The sequence below is a fragment of the Drosophila mauritiana genome, chromosome X (assembly GCF_004382145.1).
Source record: "Drosophila mauritiana strain mau12 chromosome X, ASM438214v1, whole genome shotgun sequence".
In the NCBI taxonomy this organism is placed as follows: Eukaryota; Metazoa; Arthropoda; class Insecta; order Diptera; family Drosophilidae; genus Drosophila; species Drosophila mauritiana.
Window position 1 is genome coordinate 8676537 of NC_046672.1, and position 25109 is coordinate 8701645.

The 25109-nt window shown below is 41.4% G+C and overlaps 1 protein-coding gene across 6 annotated transcripts; it reads right to left on the minus strand.

Moving 5' to 3' along the window:
- Nucleotides 1–58: 58 nt before the first annotated feature.
- Nucleotides 59–24397, minus strand: LOC117148807 (nostrin). 6 transcript variants are annotated; one of them, XM_033316451.1, is made up of 8 exons: nt 23727–24397; nt 14092–14370; nt 3506–5191; nt 3321–3406; nt 3041–3266; nt 2233–2982; nt 2065–2175; nt 59–2002 (listed from the first exon to the last, which is right to left on the minus strand). In XM_033316451.1, exons 1-8 carry the CDS (start codon nt 23751–23753, stop codon nt 1190–1192), a joined length of 3978 nt encoding a protein of 1325 aa, XP_033172342.1. In that variant the 5' UTR covers nt 23754–24397; the 3' UTR covers nt 59–1189. The 6 variants fall into 6 exon arrangements, with proteins under 6 accessions (XP_033172342.1, XP_033172339.1, XP_033172340.1 ...); XM_033316448.1 differs by lacking the exon at nt 3506–5191; XM_033316449.1 differs by lacking the exon at nt 3506–5191 and having other exon boundaries at nt 14092–14375; nt 23727–23745.
- Nucleotides 24398–25109: the final 712 nt, after the last annotated feature.

Sequence of the window (25109 nt, forward strand, 5' to 3'; positions counted from 1 at the left end):
ATATATATTTATACATATGTATGTCGTTCCATTATGCATATGCAATAAAAAATGATAATAATGAAATAACAATATTTTTGCTTTATTGATGAGGACCAGCGCTACAATTAATGTGCAGGATCGGTAAATGGTAAATGACTCAACTGGAGGCTAAACATAAACTGTAATTGGTAGTTAACATAATAAAAAAAATATATAAAATTAATACAATCGTTACTCGTAGATTACATAGTATGCTTAATGCGAAGGCCTGTCCTTGGGATCAGCATTTAGTCAAGAGCAGGGTAACTAACTTCGTAACACTAAAGCGGATCGATTTGTTTGATATAAAACTAAACGATTAAAACAAACCCATACAGACAATCAGGGCATAAATAAAACAAAATAATATAGAGTGGCTAACAAATTAAAAACGGTTTTGTGGCGAAAAATATAAAAAGTACTGATTAATCGGTCAAATGTTAAAAAAAAAAATTAAAAATACTTACACTCCTTGAAAAAATTTCAATATATTCTATATTCTTCTCTCAGTTTTCAATTAAGTTTTTGTTTTCGTTTGATTTAACTTGTGTACCAAGAAAATTGACCATTATATAAGCGAAACAAAATATTTTCATTTTTACAAAAAGATTGTTCTAACAAAAATGAAGTTTTTGCTTTCTCGATTTTGTTCGTTTTCAATGAAGTTAAGTGATTAATTCTTAATGTTTTCTTTTAAAGTGAAAAATTAGTGCTAAATGCACGAAAACGTAAATATTTGTTGTTTCTTCGCTTGTTTACATCTTTTTTTTAAAGATATTTTCTTAAGTTTCGTTTAGGTAAATAATTTTTTTTCACAACACATATGCAGTAAATTTTTCCGCTTACAGGGAAAACAAAAAGAATTAAACTTCTTTAAAGTGTAACTATTCTTAATTTTTTAGTTGAGTTTAAATGCTTTCCATTTGTCAATAAAGAACCATTTTAGCGTTCAAATAGAATTGAAGTTAGAGTGAAATTAATATAGCATTTGATGCTGCAACTATCCCTGAATCGCCTTGGGATTAAAGTAATCCTCATTCACTGGTTTCATGTCAAACAAATCGCTCCACAAGGCAAACACACACTCCTCTGGCAGTCGCACACACTCATTCGCACTTTTTCTTTTATAGCTATGGAGGGAAGCTGGAAGGGCGATCCCCAACTAGAACTAGGCACACTCCTCCACATAGGTGGCCGGAAAGATGCCGATGTGGTTGCGCAGGGCGCCCAGCCACCAGCCGTCGTCCTGCTTGGCATGCACCTCGATGATGTCGCCGGGACTCAGTTCCAGCTCGTCGTAGAGCTTCGGGGTGTAGCTATAAAGTGCCTTGCAGCGGCCCAGTCTCGGACCGGATCCGTTCTTCTGGCCCTTCTCCAGTTCCTGCGCATTCTGATAGAAATGCTGCGTCTGCACTTGGCCATTGATGGTTGGGTTTTGCAGCAACGGCTGCTGTTGCTGCTGCTGCGGCGGTTGCGGCAGTTGCGGCGGCTGCTGCGGCTCGTCGTCCTCGTCCTGCGAGCTGAACTCATCGAAATCAGAGTCCTGCTGATTGGATCCACCATCCGCCTGGCCGCGATCGCTATGATGATGATTATGGTGCTGGTGGCTAATGTGATGGCCATCCTGCAGATTGGCCAGGGTTTTGGACTTAACGGACGCGGCAACCGCGGCATTTGTCGTCGAGATTATCTTTGGTTGGCTGGTGAAATTGGTCTCGATGTTGCTCTTGCTTCGGTTGAACGGCTTCACCACCGAACTGACGTCTGTGCAGGAGCCGTTGCTATTATTGTTGCTATGGCTGCTGCTGTGCAGGTGCGAGCAGTTCTCGTCGGGGAGCTCATCCTCGTGGTTAGTGGTTATGTCGGTGATGTCGTGCGCCAGCATACTGGTCGATTGCAGCGTCTGCGACTTGTCGTTGTTCTTCAGCCAGTTGGGCACCTTCAGAATGCTCTGCTGCAACCCAGTGCGATCACGGGTGACCTGTGGGTTAAGCAAAGACGTTAAAACCATTTAAGTTCCTTAAGTTATCAATAATAACCCACATGAATGTGCTGGGACAGTGGGTGAGTGGCCCTGGGCTTGTGGTCCAGCTCCAAGAGGGCAGAGTGCAGCTTGAGGCGGGCGCCCTCCAAATAGGTCAGCATGGAACGGATCTAGAATGAACCATATTTAATGAAATCCTACCGATTCGTACAAGGTGATAAACCTACGTGGTACAGCTTATCGGTGATGTTCTGGTGCTCCTGATGGTTGAGCGATTGCGACAGTCCCCTCAATCCGTCGCGGGATCGTCGCTCCCGCTCCAGATCGGTCTTGACCAACTGCAGCAGCTTGATCAGAGCGTGCTTGCGACGCTCCCGATTCATGGCCAGCGTTGTGTGTTCGCAGTAAAAGTCCGGAAGGAGTTGCTCACTGGGTCCCTCCGAATTGCGGCGGATGTGGCGCACCACTTGCATGTCCTTGGCCACATTGCAAGCATCGAGCTGCGGCTGCAGGCGAGTGCTCAGGCCGCCAAGGATCGGATTCATGTCCGAGATGAGGCGTGCATACTGCTGGGCAAAGTTGTGCATATTGCCCAGTCTCTGCTGTTCGCTGCTCTGCAGTTGGGCACTTCCCCGGAGCACGGCCATCTCCCAGTCCACGCGGGCTCGCTCCGAACGCACACACAGGGTGTAGTATTCCACATCCGCACGCTTCACCGCCTCCTCGGCCTTCTTGCGCTTGTTGTCCAACTTGACGCAATCCTTCTCCGCCGACTTTAGCTCCTTTTCTGCGGCCTGCTTATTGGGTCCCTGGTGGAGCAGGGCAATCGATGGCGACTTCTGGATGCGCACGTCCAGCATTGCGTCCTGCAGCTTCTCGTTCTCGCGTGCCGCTGTGTGGGAGGCCTTCTTGGCTTTCGCCTCGCTGGCTCGCCATTCGCCGAGTACTCGCGCCGCCTTGTCCACGTTGCTCTCCACCTGGGGATTGGGAATTGCTTAGGGTTATATGTCTACCTGGATTTTAAATTGTACCTACCGCCTTGCGCGCCTTGTGATGCCCCTCGACGACGGTCTTGAGCGGCTTGACCAGCTCATCCGTTAGCGAGGCCGCCAACTGGCGATGGATATCGCTGCGGCTCTCCATCTCCGTAGCCACTCCACGCCAGGCGTCGGCCACGCTTCCGGGGATTTCCCTGCCTGCTTTGTTCAGCTTGTTGGCCAGCTTCGATAGCGACTTGGAGTAGATCAGCTCCGAATCGGCTCTGTAAGGCTTACAAATATAATTTGGATCAATCATAATTTGATCTTTGACTCACCTCTCCTGCAGGACAAAGATGAGCTCCTTGCTAAAATCACCGCCCTGCTTCACATATCGCCGGAGTTCCTCGAAGCCGTTCTGTCCCTGTTTAGAATAGCAATAATGTCATTAGTATACAGTTTAGACCAATACACCCATCCCATGGAGCAACCCCAGACCAACAACAAACAGCTAGACCTGTACCTCATCCTTGAACCGCTTGGCATGCGGCGACAGATCCTCCTCGCTGTTTCGGTGCGACATGGACGACTCCATTTCGGTGCGTTCGGTGACATCCTCGCAGCTCTCGGTTACATCGCGATGAGTGCGTTCCGGCGACATTGACTGGCGACTGGCATCCGCAGTTGACTGGTTGAGATTGCTCCGTGATTGGGCCAGACGCTTGAGGGGCGTCTGCTGGCGCACTGCCTCCTTGATCTTGGAGCCCTCCTCGCCCAGCCAGTGCTTCATGCCGTGCCAGCCCTTACGCAGCTTCTCCTTGTTGTGATTGAAGTTGATCAGCGTTTGGTTCTTGTTCTTCAGCAGGGTGATCCTGCGCTCGCTGGGTCTCAGCTGATCGCGATGCGCGCAGTACTCCAGATCGATCTCCTTGCCAAAGTCCTCCGTTTCGTTGATCTGCCGCGTTAGCTCCTGCAGTTCGTCAATCGAAACGAACAGATTCTGGGCATTCAGGCTCTGATAGCTCACCGACTTCAGATCAAAGTCGTATTCCCCATTGCTGCTGCTGCAGGCCAAGCTTTGGCGGGAACTCTGCTGGGAGCTCTGATGCGAATGGGTGCGGGTGTTCAGGTGGAACGAGTCTAGGCTCTTGAAATGGGGCTGCTGGGCCATGAAGCCGCCATTTGGTATGGGCGATCGCTCGGCGGATGGCTTCACCGCTGGCAGATTTTCCTTATTATCACTGGCCGCCAAACTGAGCTCGCTGGCTCCATAGAGTTCCGGCAACTCGGGCAGATTCAAGTCCAAGCCCAGCTTTGCCGGAGCCGTGACATTCATGTCCAGCGCCATCGAATTGGACTTGTGCAGGTAGACCTTCAGCTCGCTGCGATGCAGATTCTGAACGGATTGCGATTGCCTTGGCTGGCGGGCAATACGTGGTCGTCTGATTGGGGGATCTATGGCAATGGGTATGGGCGCTATGGGGCGCTTCACTTCCTGTTGGGCAGCCAGCAACTTTTCCTCCACCTCGTGTGTGGGCGTCTCAAATTGTTCTGGCTTCTCCAGATCGTCTAGATATTTTAAGTCCCCCAGCTCCTCTTCACGATGTGGCTCCTTAGGAAACTGACATTGAAGCCCATTCTGATCGCGATCGTTCTTCTCGCCCTGATCATCAGCGATTTGCAGATCCTCATCCCTTTCCATTTGCTGCGGACTGCTCCTGGCGTCCACAAACTCCTCCTCATCCGAACTCCTGGGCGTCAGGGTTCTCACTATACTGGAGGTCTGGGCTATACCACCGCCAATCTGTTTGAGTCTCGCCTCCGTGACATCGAAACGATCGGTGTCCAATGTTGTAGTCGATATTAAAATCGGAGCTCCGATTTCCAGGCGATGATCATCGGAATGGCTACCGGTCATATTGTAGCTTCCAGTATGGAGTTTGGTGGGCGAAACGGAATTATCCACGATATTATTCGGCGGAGTCAGATTCATACTGCCGAGATTGCGACGTCCCAGTTTATTTCCCAGCACCGAGTAGCGCTTGATCCTGCCCAGAAATCCTTTCGCTCCGCCTTTTTGATTAGTATTGCTTCCGACATCATTGTTATTATTGGTAGTGTTTTCCGATTGGGGCAAATCGGCCATGGCGGCATTATCTTTGCCGCCCAGCTTGAATTTGTGCACCCGCAGGTGGTTCATCTTTGACGGCTGTTCGATTTATGGACACAAAAACATTACAAAAATTCCAATTCCTAAACTTGCACTCTCGTTCGTGCGTCTGTGTGTGTGTGTGCATGTGCGTGAGAGAGGTAAAGCAACAACAAATGCAACGCGGCGAAAGGAACGGTGAAAAGGGGGAGAGCAAAAAGAGAGCGCCAAAGGAGGAGAGCGAGAGTCGACCTGGAAGTGACGCTTGTCGATGGGAAAGCATCCGTTTTTATTTTGGAAGGAATCAGATCGATCAAAGTGCTGTCATAATCGTTAATTCAGTTCGCAAATTCTTTTCTACGGAGTGCTAACATGTAAATGTGATACGGGAAATAACCAATGTTCGTTTTATTCAATCACACATAATTTTAATACGTTCGTGCACAAGAAATCGTATCGCAAAACAGATGAATTTAACAGTGTTTGTTCACTTGTAGTTAAATTCAAAAATGTAGTGTACAGTTATCACTAATAACTATTAACTGTTTGTTATTTTAGATATGCCGAACTGTACACCTTTCGTTGCAGAAGAAACGCGAGCAAGTGAGGCACTGAATGAAATGTAAAAGCTATTAACTCCCTAATTTAGTTCACACATGAAAAGTGGCAGCCATGGCCTAAGGCAATCTAAATTCCACTGGAAGCCCATTTTCTCCCACAAATGGTTAATCCGAAATAGCCAACCGTTATACCCGTAATACCCTGTAGCAAGTAACATAAGCAGGCGATGTTTCACCTACATAGCAAAGTACACAGATAACATAAACACACCGAACAGAACAGGAAAACAAGGAGGAGCCGAAGGAAAAGGAATGGGTAAGTGACTTAAGAACGGTGCTAAGAATAGGGAGAAATGTAAGGAAAAAGCCGCTCCCTTCTTCACCTTCTGGCGACCCCTAACCCTCTCTGTCCACCGTGCTCTCACCTTTCCCCCCTTCTGTTAAGCACTCGATTCCATTCCTCTGTGCTCCAGTTTTCGATGCAGGTAGAGATTACAAATCGGTTTTGTGCACAAGGGGAGGGGGGGTCAGAAGGAAGGCATAGGACGCGAAAGAGGAGAGGTGGGAAGAGATAAGGGGAAAAAGAAGCGGACGCACAAATCGCTGCGTTGGCCACTGGAATAAATGGAATAACAAAACCAAGCCAGCGACTGCAAAGTCGCCGCCCGTGGCGCCCCCATCGACAGCGACGCCGACTGCGACGGTGGCAGCGACGTCTGTCTGTCTCCTTTTCTGTTTTGTGTCTGGCCGATCAAGTGTGGATCCACAGCAACGATCAAGCAAATAGGATCACTTTGAAAGAAAAACGATTCATATACTAAAAAATATAAGCCAACCCATTATAATTTCTCTTTTAATTTAATTCCTTCAAAGGACACATATTATTTTTGATCTTGACTTAACTTTATAAATATTTATGTAAGCTAAAAAAAAGTAAATAGAGATAGACCATTTTACAATATTTCTTTGTTCAGAAATTACCAATCAAATTTCTTAACCCCTATTGTGCCTATTTTACGATCACTTCGTTCCGCTGCTGTTCGTCTTCTTCTTTCTGCCTCTCTATCCACCGTCATTCCGTGTTGGTAATTATATAAATCATTTATTTATGAACTATTTACTTTCGAGTTAAGTCAGATAATGGTTATTCTCAACGATTTCTCTCCCTCGCCGCCTCCCTTTTCCAATTTCCTTTACTTCGCTTGAATGAAATGCAAATTGTTTTCTCATTTTCCCTGGGCAGAGTTAGTTTTCTAATTACAAATGAGCATATAACGCGGGTAAACTCCGATTTCTGTTGTTGCAATTGCATCCCAAAGTGGAGCAATGGGATGGGGGAAGTAAGGAGAAAGAGAAGAAGAACTGGGGACAAGCGACGATCATTAAGCACCCAGTTGTTGTTATAACTGTAATGTGATGTAAGGTTCGTGCTAAATTTCTACAAATGCATATATTCCACAGTGAAGACTCGGAAACGAGAAAATAACTACTATCTATAGACGGTTCCTAAAAAAATTACTTTAGCTTAGTCATTCAGTCCCTTAGTAAAATAGAATTTACATAAAAGGTTTGCTTCATTGGAGAGAAGAACGGCAAGCTCGTTTACCCAGTGACCACTGTACTCGCAGGTCTGTAGATATCTGGGTTGCCTTTGTTACACTTTTCGCGATTCAAATGGCCGACGTGCGAAACCGTAGTAAGTAAAACAATTTAATTACATTTTGCACTTGTTTGTTGTTGCGGCTAATAGCATTTGCATCGAGCAAGAAGCAGAGCAGCCAAAGAGGATGCGCAACCAGGGTGGGAGCGAGAGGGGTTAATCGCACCGTCTGCGATATGTCACGTTTCGCGGAGTCAGGTGGAGTGCAATAAAGTGGAGTGTGTGACAAGTCAAAAGACAATTCAACTAATGAGCGAGCTTAGCTTTAGCTGAAAAGCCGCACAAGCAGTTGCAAGGGAGTCGAATAAGCAGTGCATAAGCAGTGCGTAAGCAGTGCTACACTGGGACAGAAATCTGGGCTTACACCAATTGCTCCATCCCAATATTTGCTTTAAAAAATGATAAATAACTTTCCTTGTTAGTTGCAAATCTGATTAAAGAAAAGAAACATATATTTATAAAGATTCAATTCATTTTTTCTTTGCTCCCTGAAATCAAAAATCTCAGCTGATGAATAATTTCGGGAAGTGCAAAGAGGTGGAGCCACAAAAGATGCGAGGGGGAACCCAAGGGGAACCTGCAATTATGGGAAGCCTTCTGCCGACATCGCAGTTCAGGTTTAAAAGTCAAATAACATAAATTATGGCCAGACGGACGGAAGATCATATTGGGGGTAAGACCCACGAAGATAAACAGTGGAATAACTCTGTCCGTGGGCCTTTTGGACTCTATAAATAGAGTTGCCAACTGCGGCAATTGCAGCCACCGACAATTGCGAGTCGTCCCTTTTGGCTGGTTCCCTTCTTTTATGGCAATTTATGATTAATAAAAGGAATTAATCGCACACAATGCCAACCGAGTGGCCATAATTGGTGGCACCGACTCCTGTAAGCATCCATGGATCGCACTCAAGGTCATCGCAAGGCCATATAAGGCCATAAGGGAGCACCGTCTATTACCCACTTCCATGCCATGTTTGGTTTTCCTGATTTCTTAAGTTTCTAAATCCTAATTCACTTCCAAGCTGCAACTTCAACAGTGATTGACTGATTTATAGTTCAGTTGAAGTTCAGTTTTTATACCAATTAGAAGTTGGACCGCCAGTGCACTGAGAAAAATTTCTTCAAAATGGAAATAAATAAGTATAGATATTTATTCACAATTACTTTTCTATATTCTCTGAGTGTGCAACCTCAGCTCACTTAAAACTCGATATCCATGCCCCTTAATGCCAGGCACTAAACTTTTGCCTCTGTCGTCGCCATTGTATATAGAAATTGATTCCCATAAACAAAAAGTGTGAACACCTGAGTACAGTAAACCGTTCGTGGGTTGCTTTTTTTTTTTATTAAAAAAGGCTAATTTTGCTGTGGTACGAATACCTTGAACTAATGTGATCCTGCGCTGAATTCTTGTTAATAATACATATGTAACATGTATATAGTGTGGTGCGTTTGATATAAGTATAGATGGTATGCCTTGTTATGCGACTATTTACTTGGCATTAATCTCATTCCACTGCTGTATCCAGGCAGTGGTTTATGGGGCGCATTTATCTCATTTAATGTCTAGAACAATAAACAAAACGTGTAGTTGTAGTTGCCAAAAAAATACTGAAAAACTGATTTTCCTGCCCTTTACACTTGGCTTCGTGTGCGATCGGTTGATCTTTCGATCTCTCTGCGCCACCCAAAAATAGAGAACGAAAATGGGGTAGATAGAGCCAAGTCGAAAAAGATACGAAAAAAAAAACCTTATAGACAATGTTTTCATGTCGACGCTTTCTGTTTCACTTACGCAAATATTTTCACAACTTATCGCGGGATGTTGCGCCAAATGCGCAAGGTCTGAGACCCGAATGCAAAAATAATTCTCTTAATGAGGCAATTCAATGGCGAACCACTCTGTTTGCCTTTCCCCGCATTTCTCGAATGCCATTCAAATGGTTAAAACTCTTGTTCACCCGGGCTCGTCTTTTATCTCACAGATCTAATCAGATCCGAACCGATCCCATCCGATCCGACCACCTGATTCGTGTAGGTCACGTTCGCCGGGGTGTCGAGATGATGTGAGATGATGGTGCGGATACTCAGCTAGCTAGATAAACGGATTAAGGAAGTTGGCGAAAACGCTCTTATCAATGGATTCCGTAGAGAAGAAGAAACTGCTATGTAATCGCCAAATGCGATAAGGTGGTTATACAAGTGTACTTGAAAGTTCTTTTTTCTCGGAAGAAATTATGTATGAAGTATGTATCTGCAATCTAAGCTTTGAAAGTAAGATAGTTCTGTGCACGTATCTATGAATAAATACAAATAACATTAGATATATTAAGCACGAGTGAGATAGGAGTTCCTTTTCTGTTTCTTTAAGTCTGAGAGCACCATTCCCATATAATTCTTGTAATGATAGACATAATTTGACTCGATTTTAAAGTAGTCTATCATTAAGTTAATGGAAAACCCCATTTAACTGGGAAGAAGAAGCCAACTCCTAAAGTTCTTCCTCATGTGATTCTGTTTTTCTGTCTTGCTGCTGCACTCGGTTCATGTGGGTGTCAGGGGTTAACGCAATTAACCCGTTTCGCGGTGCCGCCTCAATCAATTTTTCTTAAATGTCATTGACATGCCGAGCATGCAACGTGTTGCAGCAGGCAGCAAATGTCGGGGACGCGATTTGAAGAGCTTTTATATAGTTTTTTTTAGTTTTTTTTTTTGTATATTTTATTTGTAGTTTTTTGCCTCGATTCTTCTGCCTATTGCCGTTAGGCAGTGTGTGCTGGCCATCTCAGTCGCTCATTTGCTTTGAATGCCTGTCAATCTTGTTAGAAATGCGTTTGTTCTTCCAATACGATGGCGAAGGGGGATGGGAGAATGAGGGGAGATGAGAAGGGCCCCGAAGACTGAAGACTAAGCAGAAGACCCAGAAGAAGCAGCCGAAGAAGCGGCTGCATTTATTTTTATTCGACATTCGGTCATTTTGGGCTTATGCTTTGTTTTTCGTCATTGTGTTTGTCTGTGGAATCCGTTGAATATGGTGCCAGTGGCTAATTAACTATCGAATTACAGTCAAGCTTCGCTAGCTGGAACTTTAGGCATAAGCTAAATTCCAAGTCCAACCAATTCTAGACGTCAAAGGAGTTTTGAATCGTAAAATACAGAAGAGTACATATGACTTTGAAAGACTCTTCAACAGGTGACAACAGTTCAGGCTAGCGAGGTTCATCTGTGGATCTTTCGATCAACACCTAACGGTTAATCGTTATTCAGAAACTAAAGATCCACCAAAAGGCCCCCAACAATTGCTGGGCCATAAATAATTATGCTAATCGCTATCTAAACCAAAGAACCGGCCATCAAAAGAGAACATTCATGTAAAGATCACATAATATCTATAAATACGTACATATACACCGCAGATATTGGACAGATATATGGATGTACATATGTATGAATATGTGTATGAACGGATGCGTAGACATGGTCTATGGTCCATGGTTTTTATTGTGTTCTATTTGGGAATTGTACAAAAATAATTGGCACATTTTCAAGATGTTTAGACTTTGGTTTTTCGGCCATTCGGTCTAAGTGTGCATGGAAAATCTACGCTGAATGCGATTTAGCCAAGGAAATTTCGGCAAATTTATGGCGGGCGAAGATACAGATTCTTTTTGGTGCATCTGACAGATGCGCTTGTCATTTGTCACGCCGCGCAAACTTGAGCTCATTTTGGAATTGGCAACAAGGTCGGCAGATAGCGAAAATCGAAAGAACTTCAAACGACACTATTTGATTTGTTATAGAAAATAGAAGACACTAGATGCACTTGTATCTGATGCACTAGAAAAAAAGTTCAGTTTGTAATACAGTATATGTGTTTTTGATATTTTAAATCTAATGTTCTATTAATTCAATACATATTTCCAACCGGCTTATGTCTAACTATCTGCTTGGTGATTTCTTTTCGTTCTGTACAGATGCAGAAATTCGTTGCAGGGGGCATTGACTGTAGCGGTCTCTTAAAATAAGATTACCACTGTTTATCTATGGCTCCTGAGGTTCTGGGGGATTTGAGAAGTCACACGAAAACAATTCTCATTCGATTTCAAATCAAATCAATCAAAACACAAAAACCCAAATTCACTGCATTATGGCATTGTTGTTGTTTCTTCGCACGTTTCGCACTCTCGCACACACATACACACTGGAAAAAACAATTAGCTAATTTGTGTTGCTGTTATGCAAACAACAAAGTATGTACCGAGTATACAATAAGTATACGAACTGGTGCAAAATTTACCGAAAATAAATAAAACTGTAATTATTGTTATTTGTCGACGGCGGCAGCGGCGACATTTACAGAAACGCGTCGGTGACTAAATTTAGAACAGCGACGGGAGAGCAACGTCGTCGACGATGCGACGTCAACAACGCGCGGCAGCAGACTGAGCTCTGCTCTGCCCGTGCAGCGCTGTCAGAATGCGAGTGAGAGAGAGAGGGAGAGAGCGAGAGTGAGAGCGCGAGTGCAGAATGAGAGAGTGCGAAGAGAGCGGCAATAGTTCGTTGCATTGATGCTGCACCTGTTCTCACTCTCATTCTCCCCCTCTCACACTCATCCGCTAGCCGGCTCTCATGCTCCTGCTGCGCTGTTATTGTTTTTGCATTTGATTTTGTTATTGTTATAGTCGTTGACAACGCGTAGGCCAAAATATTTGAATGGAAGAAGAAGAGGCTGATCCGCCGACTTACGGTACACCGCAGGCAGCCGCCGCGCAGTCGCAGCCGCCGCGCAGCATGCAAAGCGGTACTCACTGATTGGCCCGCCAATGTACCGTTGCACAGTGGGCCTCGACTGACGCGTGGCTTGATTAATTAATTGTGCAGTTAATTGCTAAGTGGCAAAAATTAGTGAGACATGCTGTTAAGACAGGTCGAGTGTAAACTTTTAAAAGTCTCGCATAAATTGTATGTGTTAACAGATCGGCAAAGATTATTTATTATACATTCGGATTCTTTGGGTGCAGGAATTTCACTTTGAGGTGTTAACAAACATTTTTCGTGATAAATGACTTGTTTATTTCATAATCTTTATATTTGTTCATATTTTCCATATCCAATTGTGATGTTCTTAGTTTCGGTTGTGTTTCCGTTCTTTGTAGTTCTTTAAATTCTTCTTTGCATCGCTTTATATTTTGCGTATCTTGGTCCCACTGTGCACCATAGGCGACGTCTGCGGAGTGATACAATAAATTTAAGCAGCTAAATGCACGTGCTGAGTGAGGCGACGCCGTTGACAAGTACCGGTATTATGGATCTTCGGATCGTCGGGTTCCGTTCCCGGTTGCATAACCATAACGATAGGCATGCGCTTCAGATTTATGCATCTTCGGTTTGTCGGTTAGAAGGGGGGTGCTGGGGGGGTCGATTATAATCGGAATCGGAATCGGTGGAAACCGCTCACATGAACGCTGCACTTGCCGCTTGACCGACATTCGAGTACGAAAGAAACCCGAAGTTCGGGTTTCTTCTCTATTTGCGGAAATTTGTTGTTTGCTTTTTTTTCCTTTTGTATTTGGTGTCTGAAAATGTTAATTAACCCGAGTTGTGACATTTATCAAACTTACTTGTCATTGTTGTTGGTCTGAGAATTTGCGAGTTGTGGAGAAAAATAAACTTTAGACGGATTACCGTTGCAGCGGTGCTTACCTGCAGGTGAGAAAAATATAGAACATAGTTTGTACATAAATTAGTCGGAGGTTAAGTTAAGTTGGTCTGGGGTTAATGAGCGACTGAAGTTTAATGGAGTAACCAGCACCGATTCATAATTAATTAATTTCTAGCCTTTAATTTAAACTGACACCACGAAGCGGAAAGTGGGAAGTTTTGCAAGTTTCGTTTGAAAATATTTGTAGCTTTTCCATTTGCTTAGCCAGTTCCAGCACCATTGCTTAGCTTAGGCGCAAACCTTAGTCAGGTTTCACACCTGAATGGATATCTACTGTGTTTATAAGAAGATTTGTGTTTAAATTAAGTTACTAATATATTTTACACTAGGCGAGTAATTTAAAAAGTTTTTTTAAAGATAGAGACAGTTTTGCGATTAAACATTATTTTTTTGTCGCCGAAAAGTATGCAATACTTTATTCGTGCTTAGATATTTGAAATCTCTGGAGATTTATTTATAGTATAATAAAGTATTTTTACGATATTCGAAGACTTGTTAAGGCTATAAACTAAATTGCCAAAATTTTATGGTTTTTATCATGGCTTAGTGCTTTGGCAACTTAATTTTATGCTTTTTCAGTAGTAAAATCAATCATATCTGAAGAGTACACTCAAGTTTTTGTTCTATATTCGGTACAGAGGGCTTATTTGCCTGGTACTCGTTAGCTACTGCTCGTCTATATGATTTGTATTGCTGAACAACTTGCACTTGGCTGCTAAATGCCATTGGACAAACGGGTTTAACAATCGCAACCAATTCACACCGAAAAGTGGGGTTTTAATGGGGGTGGTATAGTGAAGGGCGGGCACGTAATAAATTTAATTTCAACTCTCGATTGTCTTGCTAAACAAATGAGATTATAAACGCTCCAATGGGTTGATGTCACCGATCCGTAGATCTGAAATCTGGGATCTGTTTAGTTCGGTTTTTTTGTTTGTTGGATGGGATGCAATGGAGCCGGATGCAGATGGAACTGGAGGTCTGGAGCTGAGTTCCGGGGTTTTGGGTCCGCTTACCTGTGCATTACCCATTAGAGCATCGACTTCGGATCCGGTTTCCGGTTCTAAATGGATCGGTATAACCTCGTCCACGTTCGCATAGATCGGCTGATCCTCACTGACACTCTGTCTGAGTATTTTCTTATCCTGCCTCTTCTTCTCGGGATGACCTTCCTCCAGCTTCTGCTGCTTCTTCAGATGGGCATTGAGATTAATGGCCGACTTGGATTTGGCCTTGGCATAACGTGCCGAGCTCCTTAAACTCTTCAAAACGCCGTAAGATCGCGCATTGGCGAGCTTTTCTCCAGAGCGAGAGAGACAGAGATTTGGAGAATATAGACCAACAGAGAAAGAGAGAGAGAGAGGGAGAGAGAGAGAGGGGGGGAGAAAGCGTGGTCGGTTGAGGGGCAGAGGGATTTTGCATTGTTAGGTTTACTCGCTAAATAATCGCTTAAATAACAATGGATAATTACAATGTGGAACAGCAGTTTACACACAGTTTTTGGTCAAAATATTGGCACAAACAAAAATATTGCTGAATAGTTAACAACAAAGGTTATTGTTTTGTTCATATCTTCTTCAAGTTTCCAGTTCTAATCGTTTTCTCTATGGAACAGTATTCACGTTTGTTATGGCACTTATTTATGACACATTTTTACTTATATCTCAAAAACAATTAGAAACCGAACTAGCGATGAACCAATGACTAAGTGAAAAAAGCTTTTACCTTCAACAAATTCCATTTGCATTCTACATATCAATTACTCTGCTCATCAGCGAGCTTTCCTCTGCGAGATTTGTAGTGCCATTAATTTGACCGCAACTGTAAGCCGCAATTACAAATACATATACATATACACATTTAGATGGTCCAAGTACCAGGTGAAATAGTGCGAGGTGAGGAGGGGCTGTGGGTAGTGGGTTAGGTTCGCTTTTGGGCCTGTCCACTTTCTATTAACTACGTGATGGCATGCCCATATACGATCACGAATTGGCCAGGTCCAAAAGCACTATGGCTTCGCCAACTTCCGGCAAAAAAAAAAATGGAAAAAAGGTTGGAAAAACGTCCGGCGTTTTGGCCAAGACTGAAAAACAAGTGCCAACTTGAGGATGATTCAAGGCGCGTTAATGCATCGGCCAACAGGGTCTATATATAGCCTATACACTCATGACCGAAGTCAATGTCTGTAGATAAAACCATTGAACTAAGTAGCAGTTAATGACAGTAAATAAATGTTGCACTGCGGAAAAAAGCGGAGTGGCCACCTATTGATAAGATATACTTTCGTAAACATTGGAAAAGTCAGAAAGACATATGTACTAACTAGTATGACATGAGTCAAATGCTAATGTGACTCTTTCTTAAGAAGATAATATAATAATTATAATAATATGGTAATTATCTCAATGGAATAGTTCTCTAAGCTACAAAATAGTTTTTTCTCTGTCGAATTGCTGCGCAGTTGCGGCTGGCATTGCGTTGCAACTTGCAAGTGTTCAATCTCACAAACAAATCACCGACAATTGCTACACCGGCATTGCGCATACGCCCCGTGGCCGCTCACATGGATGTAGATGAGTGCTTGAGCACGAAGTGGGCCACCACGTTGGTGGAAAAACTGATAAACTGAAAAACAGAATAAAGCAACAAACCCGATTCTCGACGATTGCCGAAAGAAAGTTGACATGTTCGCGTAGAACAAGTCTAACCAGTCAAGAGTATCTCAGCTGTAGTAATAAACAATTGGCAGTTGGCAATTAAATACTACAGGTAACAACACCCCCTGCAAACGCTAAGCTGCAAATCGGCTAAAACCTTTAACAAAGGCCCAAACGAAAACTGGCCCAATGCGGAACCAAGTTCGCCGATATTCAGGCTAGGTTGCCACACAAGTTCACCGCCAACAAGTTGGATGAGTCTTGCCCAAGCGATCTTAATGAGAACTGGAAATGAGAACTGGCCAAGGTCTTGTGTTGCGAAAACTGAAGGCTCGAAAAGCCAAAGGAAAGTTCTACATTTTAGCAAGATATTCAGTAAGATACATATAGTATATGTCTCTTTAAACTGGTATACAATCGAGAGCTATTAATAAGTAAGTGACGTTCTCTTGTTTTTTGGGTGGGTTGAACTTGAACTGGGTTGGGTTGGGTTTATATGACTAGGCAAATACAATTACCATATATAAGCTGGAATGTGAGTGCTAGAGGAAATTTTACAATTTGCACAGAACGAGTAATAGGGCATTCACTCACATATTACCGAATTTTCTCGGCAGATGTTATTTCACTGAACTCAACGATCCGCCCTCGCTAGGATGCCTTCGTTATTAGCTGAATTCGCATTTAGTTACACGCTTCGCAGCCCATTCACAATGCACATCAATGCAATGCAGTGGCGGAGCAAGGTTGCATCAGGAAGTGTCCGAGCTGAATGCGATTGGAGCACCCAATTCCACTGCCAGCCGGCTAATGAAAGTCTAGCTATTTGGGCCGACAATCGATGGCATTATCATTATCGCAATCCAGCGATTCCGTCTCAAGTTCATCGAACTGTCGCCGAACCAGTGAGTGGCACAAGGAGAACGACCAGGGGCCAATTAAATCGATCAGTTCGATCGTACAATTTGTTATAATTATTTTCAAAACACACACGGACTTGGTATTACAAAGGAATTTAACCGGGCCAAACTTAACTTAACTTATTTATGGCGCTCAAAGGCATCTTTATCTAGTAGGTCTCAAGGAAATGGCTTATCAGACATTCATCTTTGAGTTTATTGTTATAAAACAAAACACAGGCATATTATAGGTGTATTTTCGGCATAACTTGGCTAAAAAGTATCAAATATATAAACTAATAACTGTTTTGAGCAGCTAATTAACAGCGCTTTAACTTTTAGAAGGACTTTGAAAAATTATTTTTTCGTCAAATTTTTGCATTTTTTGGTAAGGGGTCAAAATAAGGGTCATCAAAATTTGCAAAAAATTGACAAAAAATAGAATTTCCTTTTTTGAACACAGTTCGATTGGAAATTTAATAACGAGTTCAACGAGGTATGACATTCCATATTTGGACCATTATTTGGAATGTTCTGATAAAAAAACGGATTATTATTTTCACAAAAAAAGAAACAGGATCGATTTTTTGAAAAAAGGCAATAATTCCGATTCGTTTTTTCTGTATAACTTGGCTAAAAATGGTCAGAAAGCTCTTATAGTTATCGTTTTTTACTCGTAATAACCAATACTAACTATCCATAACATTTTTTGACGGACTTAGTTTAATTAATTTTTGGACAAATTTTCGCATTTTTTGTAAGGGGTAACATCATCAAAATTTGCAAAAAATTGCCAAAAAATAGAATTTCCATTTTTTAACTCAGTTCAATTGGAAATTTAATTACGAGTTCAACGAGGTATGACATTTCATATTTGGACAATTATTTGAAATGTTAGGATAAAAAATCGGATTATTTTTTAACAAAAAAGACAGAGGATCAATTTTTGCAAAAAGTCTATATTTTACATTCGTTTTTCCTGTATAACTTGACTAAAAATGGTCACAAAGCTAAAATAATAAAAAATAATAAAGTTTTTTACTCCTTACTACCAATACTAACGATACCTATAACTTTTAGAAGGATTTTGAAAAATTAATTTTTGGGCAAAATTTTGCATTTTTGGTAAGGGGTAACATCATCAAAATTTGCAAAAATGGCAAAAAAATAGAATTCTAATTTTTAAACACAGTTCGATTAGAAATTTAAATAGAAACTTAACGAGGTATGGCATTCCACATTCAGGCAATTATTTTTCAAGTTTTGTCCAAAAAACCATTGGAATAAACTGGCCAAAATAGAACTTTATTCTTTATTTTCTATTTTTGTAATCCTTCTACTTAACGAATACATACCCTTTTACCCCTTTATTAGCTTATGCTCTTTTCAAGATCCAAATAATACAATTAAATGTAATTGCTATTGTTACAAAATAGCCTCGTTGCAGAATAACAATTATCTAGCTATTGTTGCAAAATTTCATTCAATGTTGTAAATTAATGATTCCATATATTGACTGACTTAATGGGCTTACTGCCACGCACCAAAACAATTTATAGTATTTATAGAAAACACAAAGTTGTTTGGATTCGGGTTTTATTCATTGATTGTGAAATATAGAATATAAATTCGAAATTTCTTCAGCAGAAGTCCCATCCATTTTTGAGTCACTCCAATATTTGTGGATAATTTACTTTTACAATCTTTTGTTTTGGCCACTGACTAATTTCAGCGTTTATCGCTTATCAGTGAACTCGTCGAACATTTGCGAAATGGTCTTATCGAAGTGCAATTCGCCACCTTCGAAGCAACGAATGTGATCGAGAATTATTCATTATTTTCGCAATCATGTAGGTCAGTGTTGCAGTCGACAACGCCCCTTTTGTGTTTCATTTGCCCAGTGACAAATGTTTATCGCTAATTTTTTTGTTTTGTTTTGTATTCTTCGACGAATTTCCACATTCAGGTAAATTGTTTATCTATCATCGTTCGCCGACAACAATTAGTGGCATTCAACAGAATGAAGCTCTGAATGCGGATGTGTGTGTGTGAATGGTAATGAGTGAGTCGGGTCTGAATGCGAATATCTAGCGAATTTGTGTGGGTGCTGTGACTCCCACTGAACTGAAGCGAAAGGTCTTTGGTAAAAAGTGGTGAAAAAGGTGAAGAAAGCTGGGCTAAATTCGAAAATACCCAGCATTTTGCACTGCATGTGGAAATATAATTCCAGCGTGAGATTAAGTTCTCTAAAGTTCATTATTACTTTGGAAAATACAATAAATTTGAAGAATAAGTAAGAAGTTGGCAATCAACAGCTATTCATCACATTTTATGACACACAAATGTGGAGTTGCTTGCTGTTTTTTTTCTAAAAAGAAACCAACATTTTTCCATAAACTAGTTTTACAAGCATTTGACAGATATAATATATATATTGCACAGCTTGCAGCAAATAATTGTGAGCTATGATCAGTTTGTAACTCCATAAATATAAAATATAGGGTAGCAACTATAGAGGGTATGAAAAAAAGGAATCATTTCGCATTCGAAATGGCGGAGAAAGGGAATGTCTCCATTTGAGGCATTTGAATACTTTCCAACCGCCGCGAAATGAGAAATGAGAACAGTTCTTCGCCCGTTCCCCTTTGTTTGACGTATCTGAAAGATACAGATACAGATACACTTGTCGCTGTCTTGTAGATACGCTTGGTGCTCTTAACGAGGCCAGATCCCCTAGGCCGAAACCAAAGTCTGAGCACGTTTTTGTTACCAATTTCGATGTGTGTTTCTCTTCTGTTTTGCTGCGTTTTTTCTATATTTTTTTTGTATTTTTTTTTGTATTTCATATTTTTCGTCGCTGAGTTTTCTATGGCTTCTCGAATCGGTCACAGCACTCTGAGTTGAAAATCAATTACCGTTAATGCTGGCCCACATATGTGCATTTGTACAATGTGGGTTAGCATTGAACGTGACTTGGCTGGCAGCAAATAGACTTTCGGCCCGATCTTCAAGCCAAAATCCTCCACTCCATTCAAGGTCAGCGGCCAACCTTTGGAGAGGCTTTAGTTTTAAGTTTTAGCCCAAGTTTTCTAAGCTCTGTGTGCACTACTATACACGGTTTAGTGTGGAAAAAAAAGCAGCAGTAAAATCTGTACAAATATAATTAAAAATGCAGAGTGGCAAACAAAGGCGAGTGGAGAGCGAAAAGTGATGATTATTTTGAACACAGTTTGCGCGCCCGAGTTTATCATCATCTCTGCCATCCATCTTTCTGGCCATATTTCTCAACTTTTTTCTATTAAATCTGTCATATCACCAACTAGCAGCAGTGCAAACAAAAACAAATAAACTGAAAAAACAGAAAAATATGGCAGCAATAATAACAAGTCGGGGTAATAACTAATGCCACAACGATCCATTTTAAGCGACTTTCACTGTTTAATTGTCGCAAAATTTCCTTTTTTCGCCAGCAATTTCTGCGTTTGGTCAGCGGTAACAATCAAAAAATATGTATCTACGTATCTTTTCATGTGCAAGGTACTTTGAAATTTGTTTAACGCTCGCCAACTAAATCTCACTTACATAAGCCAGCAAAAGCGTATTTTTTTAAGGCTCTTATGGCTGCCGAATAAACATTAAAAGAAATCTTTGCACGGTACTTTAAACTTTCCTTCGTTTAATTCTAGCTAATTATACATCACAGATAGTTGGTAATTTTATATTGCTTCATTAAAGATGCGTGTACAAATATTTTCGTGTGATTGAATAACCGTTCAAGCGATAATTTTAGGGAATTTTCCTGGTTTTCGGTTAAAATAACTTCAGTATTTTGGTTTTAAGGCGAGAATCCCATTTTTGCCATAAAATTATTAGTTTTTTGGCCACAACTTTGAAAATAGGTGTCTGATAATAGAATGCTATATCTCATTAAACTCGTATTAAAATTCCAAAACAAACAGTGTAAAAAAATGGTATTCCAAAATTTTTGACATTTTTTGCAAATTTGGATGATGTTACCCCTTACAAAAAATGCGAAAAATTGATCCAAAAATTATTTTCTCGAAATCCGTCAAAAAGTGATAGGAATCGTTAGCAGTGATAATAAGCTGACTAAAACAGTAATTCTTTCATCTATATGACCATTTTTAGCCAAGTTATGATAAAACTTCCTTTAGTAAATAGCGAAATTTTGGAAAAAGTAGATTTGATGATTTTTTCGACATTTTTTCCAATAACTTGAGAAGTATTGGTCCAAATATGAAAAGGCATATCTCTTTGAATTCATAATTTAATTTCCAATTGATTTGCATTCAAAATGGAACCAATTTTTTTTTGACCACTTTTCCCAACATTTTATAATAAATGCGTTTTTGTTGTGGTTTTACCATTTTACAGCCTATGCATATGTAAAATGTTGGCCTGAAGGCACAAAGCACAGAAAGTACAACAAATTTGCAACTGCCGGCAGAAATCTAATCATTGCACTGCAATCCGCTTAGGTATTAGCCAGAAATCGTATTTACAGCACACTTATTCATAATTTGGCAACCAGTTTTCGGCTGGCAATCCCACGAAAATCAACGAGGGAAGCCAATCTGCAAATCTTCAATTGAAATCTAATCTGCTGCTGGGGAAATGGAGGGTTTTGCTCATAAAAAATAAAGAAAAAAACAAAGAGCCGATTGTTCCGCAGCAAATTGGGCAGGCATTAAATTGCATATGATCACGGAGAGCTAAGAAACTTTTCCTCCTTTGAAAATTTCGTTTATTTTCCTTCCGCGAACCTCATTTGAATGAGGTTTGTGCCCCCTTTTCTCTTCTCCATGTGTTTCTTTTGCGAAACGAGTCTTTGGGGTAATTAAAAGTTCATTGTCGTCGACGGCCTTCCAACTTGTTGTGGAAATTATTTTGCAATGTCTGCCCAAAAACGCAGCTTCCATGAGTAAAAAAATAAAAGCGAGCCTCCACACGACTTCCCCATCGTTTAGGTCTTTTTTTCTTTTTTTGGATCTCTTGCAGAGGCGAGAGATTTTCCCACATGAAAAACGATGACAAAATGTGCAGGAGGCACACATCGTCATCGTCATTTTGCCGGTGAGTGAAAGTTGCTGATGACCAACATGGACGTGGATTCGGATATGGTTGTGGTTGTGGCTATGGATGTGAATCCATGGCCAATGCCTTCACGACAATCTGAAGTAATTGAACTTGAAGCTGCCACCAGGAAGCAGACATCAGCCGCCAGACATTGGATGTGCAGGTGCAGCATCCCAATCCCAATCCGAATCCCAATCCCAGTCCGAATCTCAAAATCTTAGCCAGAAGAAGATGATAATCGTTGGCGCGACGTCAGTCACGACATTTGCGCAATCGACTTGGGCCAGGCCAACTGGTTTTCCTCTTATTTTACTGGATTTTGAATTGGTTTTACGAATTTTCTGCTTTTGTTGCCAGACGAGGGAGCGCCTTGGGTGTGGGTGTCCACAGACCTTATCAAAAAACAAAAAACTGCCAGAAAGCTGGCGCATTTTAATGGATCATAATGCGATTACAGTTACGCAGATACGCCGATAACGCATCCACATTCATAAACAACAAAAATACAGCGAAACAAAACAAAGGCTTCTAAAAAAAAAAAGGAAAGTGATTCTACGGGAAATTCCTGTGGCGCAAAGGTTCTACATATTTATTTTATATGCCTCTATTTACTAGAATACATACAGTATCTTGTTATCAACAAGTTATGGATTTAGATAACTCTTTTCGCTCAGTGCAACCCTATCTGTTTGTTTCCCCGGCTTTTTAACTCTTAACGAAACAAAAGAAAGCTCCGTCGACCTTCAAATGCAATTGCTGTAGAAAAAGGTTGCTTCAGGTGTGGAAATAATGTTTGATCTAGATTGCATGCAGAAATTGAGTTGGAAAATTTCTCGGAAAATGTAGGTGTGTGTTTTTGTCTTTGACACAACTTGAGATAAAAAAGGCAGAGCATTAAGCCAATTGCGGCTTAAACCGAAAGTCAGAAAACATATAGAGAAACTAAATCGATATTAGGCTAAATACAAAAAAGTTTAGTAATATTTCATCTTTTAAGTAGTGAATCCATATCTGCAAATACAAAGTATTGATAATTGACTACTTTACTTAACCCCAATTTTGCATATCTCGCAATGCCACTTGCCGCAGTAGTTTTTTCTTCACCATCTTGGCCAGATAATTCGCAGATAAATCGTTCGAGATAAACGGGTTACACAGCACTGCCAATCAGTCGATCTATAAATTTCACCCCATGCCTGTCAACGTTGCCGATTGACCCGCTTAACCTGCGTGTTTTGCATCGCACTAATTTATTCAAAAACTGTTCGACTTTCGTTCGCCAAAGCGCGACGCACTGCCATTAAAAAAAAATTAAAATTAAAAAACCAACCGATTTGATTAGGTTATTTCGAGTGACCCCGACACCGTTATTTCGCTGATAAAGCCAAGGTAACTCGCTGCATGCGAAGCTTCGGAAGCTGTCAAAATTCTCAGTCGCAAGTCAATTGCCAGTCGGCACAAATGCAAATGCACTCGAAAAAAAGAGCATACTGTTTTTATTTTTTTTTTTATGAAAATAGAAGATCATATCATGTCGATATTTGTAACTTTCTTAACCTTAAAAGCAGTTTAAGGTAATAAGCAATCAAAGAACTAGTGAATGTATCTCAAATACTAAACTGGAAATGGTTTAAATGGTTCCCTAATTACCAACTTTGATTGCCAGTGCAATTCCCAATCGATGGATCGCACTTGGCGAGCTGCGAAATTTGAAAAAATCGGGTCAGGCCGAGAGATGCATGGGGCCAATTGGCCAATCGGTTTACAGATGGCCACACAGGTTAATTAACGATTTGGACCAATTAAGAAGATGTCGAAAGGGGGTGGGGGTTTTCGCGTAAGGGGGCATTGGGCAAGGGGAAAGGGGAGATAATTGTGCAATTTGGGTTAGTTTCGAGTGCAGGATAGAGTGCGAGTATCTCGTGGATACGTGCAGTAGTTAGTCGGTAATTAGTGCCAATCTCAAGCCGAACCGAACTGAACTCGATCGCAACTCACCCATGAATTATCGCGGAATTGTGACATATTTCGGCCAGCCGCGGGGGGAGGATGCGGGGAGGGTATTATGATGCGTTTATGTTCTTTCTATTTAAATTGTATAATTTAAGTTCAAAGCATTTACTACTGGTAACTGTTTACTTTCAGTTTCAGCTCGCTTTTCCTTCGTGTATATTTCGTTTGTGTAACTTTTTTTTGTTTTTTTTTTTTTTGATTTGCGAATTTCACAGTTTTTGCTTAATTTATCTAACCAATTTGTTAGCTAAGCTAAGCGCGCACACACACACACACCGGCACTTCGATACACTCACACACACGACGAGTCAGCTGAGCGTAACGCATGTGTTCGAGATACTTTTGTATCTTGTATCTGCGTTTTTTTTTTTCGGCTGCTTTCTGAGGCGTAACTGCCAGCACGATTACGTGCGACACTTGTAGCACTCGCCAGCAAAAGGCAGATGCACTACTCAGCAACGTAGCACACCAGTTCAGGCCCAGCAAAACGTTTGCAGGTAGAAAGAAAAAACAATAAAAAAAAAAAATGCAATAAAAATATTAATAGTAGTACACAGGTCGCAGAAGTTGGTGTGTTGCGGTTGGAAAACCGCGCTGGAAATGCCGCACGCGCGCTCGACGCTCTTCAACGAAACGGCGAACTAAACGAGTCGAGTCTGCGCCGCCAACTGAATCTGCCTTTCAGCTTTTGACTCCGACTCCGCGATCCACGCTCCCCAATCCCAAACCCAATGGCAATCGCAATCGCAATCGCAATCGGCGCTCGCCGCTCGCCGCTCTCCATGAGCGACGGCAATTGCAATCGCAAGCCGGTCGCTGGCGCTTTCTAAACGCTCTCCGCTCAACGCTGAACGCTCTTCGTCGAGCGGTACAGTGGGTACAGTGGGCTGATTTACTGGTTTATGTGGCTAAAACAGGGAAATCATTCTTAAAAAAAAACTTAACAACACTCAGTGGTTAGAATATGATTTTAAATATTTTTTTTTATCTTTTTCTTTTGTAAAAAATGCATAAAGAACATGTTGAGTAGGTCGCTTTTGCCCCAACTTGAACTGATTGAAGCCAGCTGACTTTCACACAATTTCAGATAAAACGATTTAATTTTAAAAAACATATTTATTGTTAAATAAAAGATGCAGCCCATTGGAATGGCTTCGCGTTCATTTTAAAGCTCGTTTAAGCTTCGCTTACGAATGACTTCAAAGTTGTGAAATGCAGATGCATACATTTGTATCTTTCAAACTTACCCTGATGACTTATTTCCATTTCCGACTTAATGCTGTGATTATAATACTCTAATAACGTATTTAATTTCCTGATAAACCGTGACTCATCTGAATTGCCTTTACTTGTAGGTGCGAAAGCCCA

Bases quoted from the DNA above. Each gene is read 5' to 3' on its own strand.
- LOC117148807 (XM_033316451.1), bottom strand. From the start codon at position 23,753: ATGTCACAATTCCGCGATAATTCATGG. The intron at 3,407-3,505 runs GTACAGGTCTAG...TATTCTAAACAG, and splicing joins CCAAGCGGTTCAAGGATGAG to GGACAGAACGGCTTCGAGGA. The intron at 2,003-2,064 runs GTGGGTTATTAT...CTTAACCCACAG, and splicing joins CACTGTCCCAGCACATTCAT to GTCACCCGTGATCGCACTGG.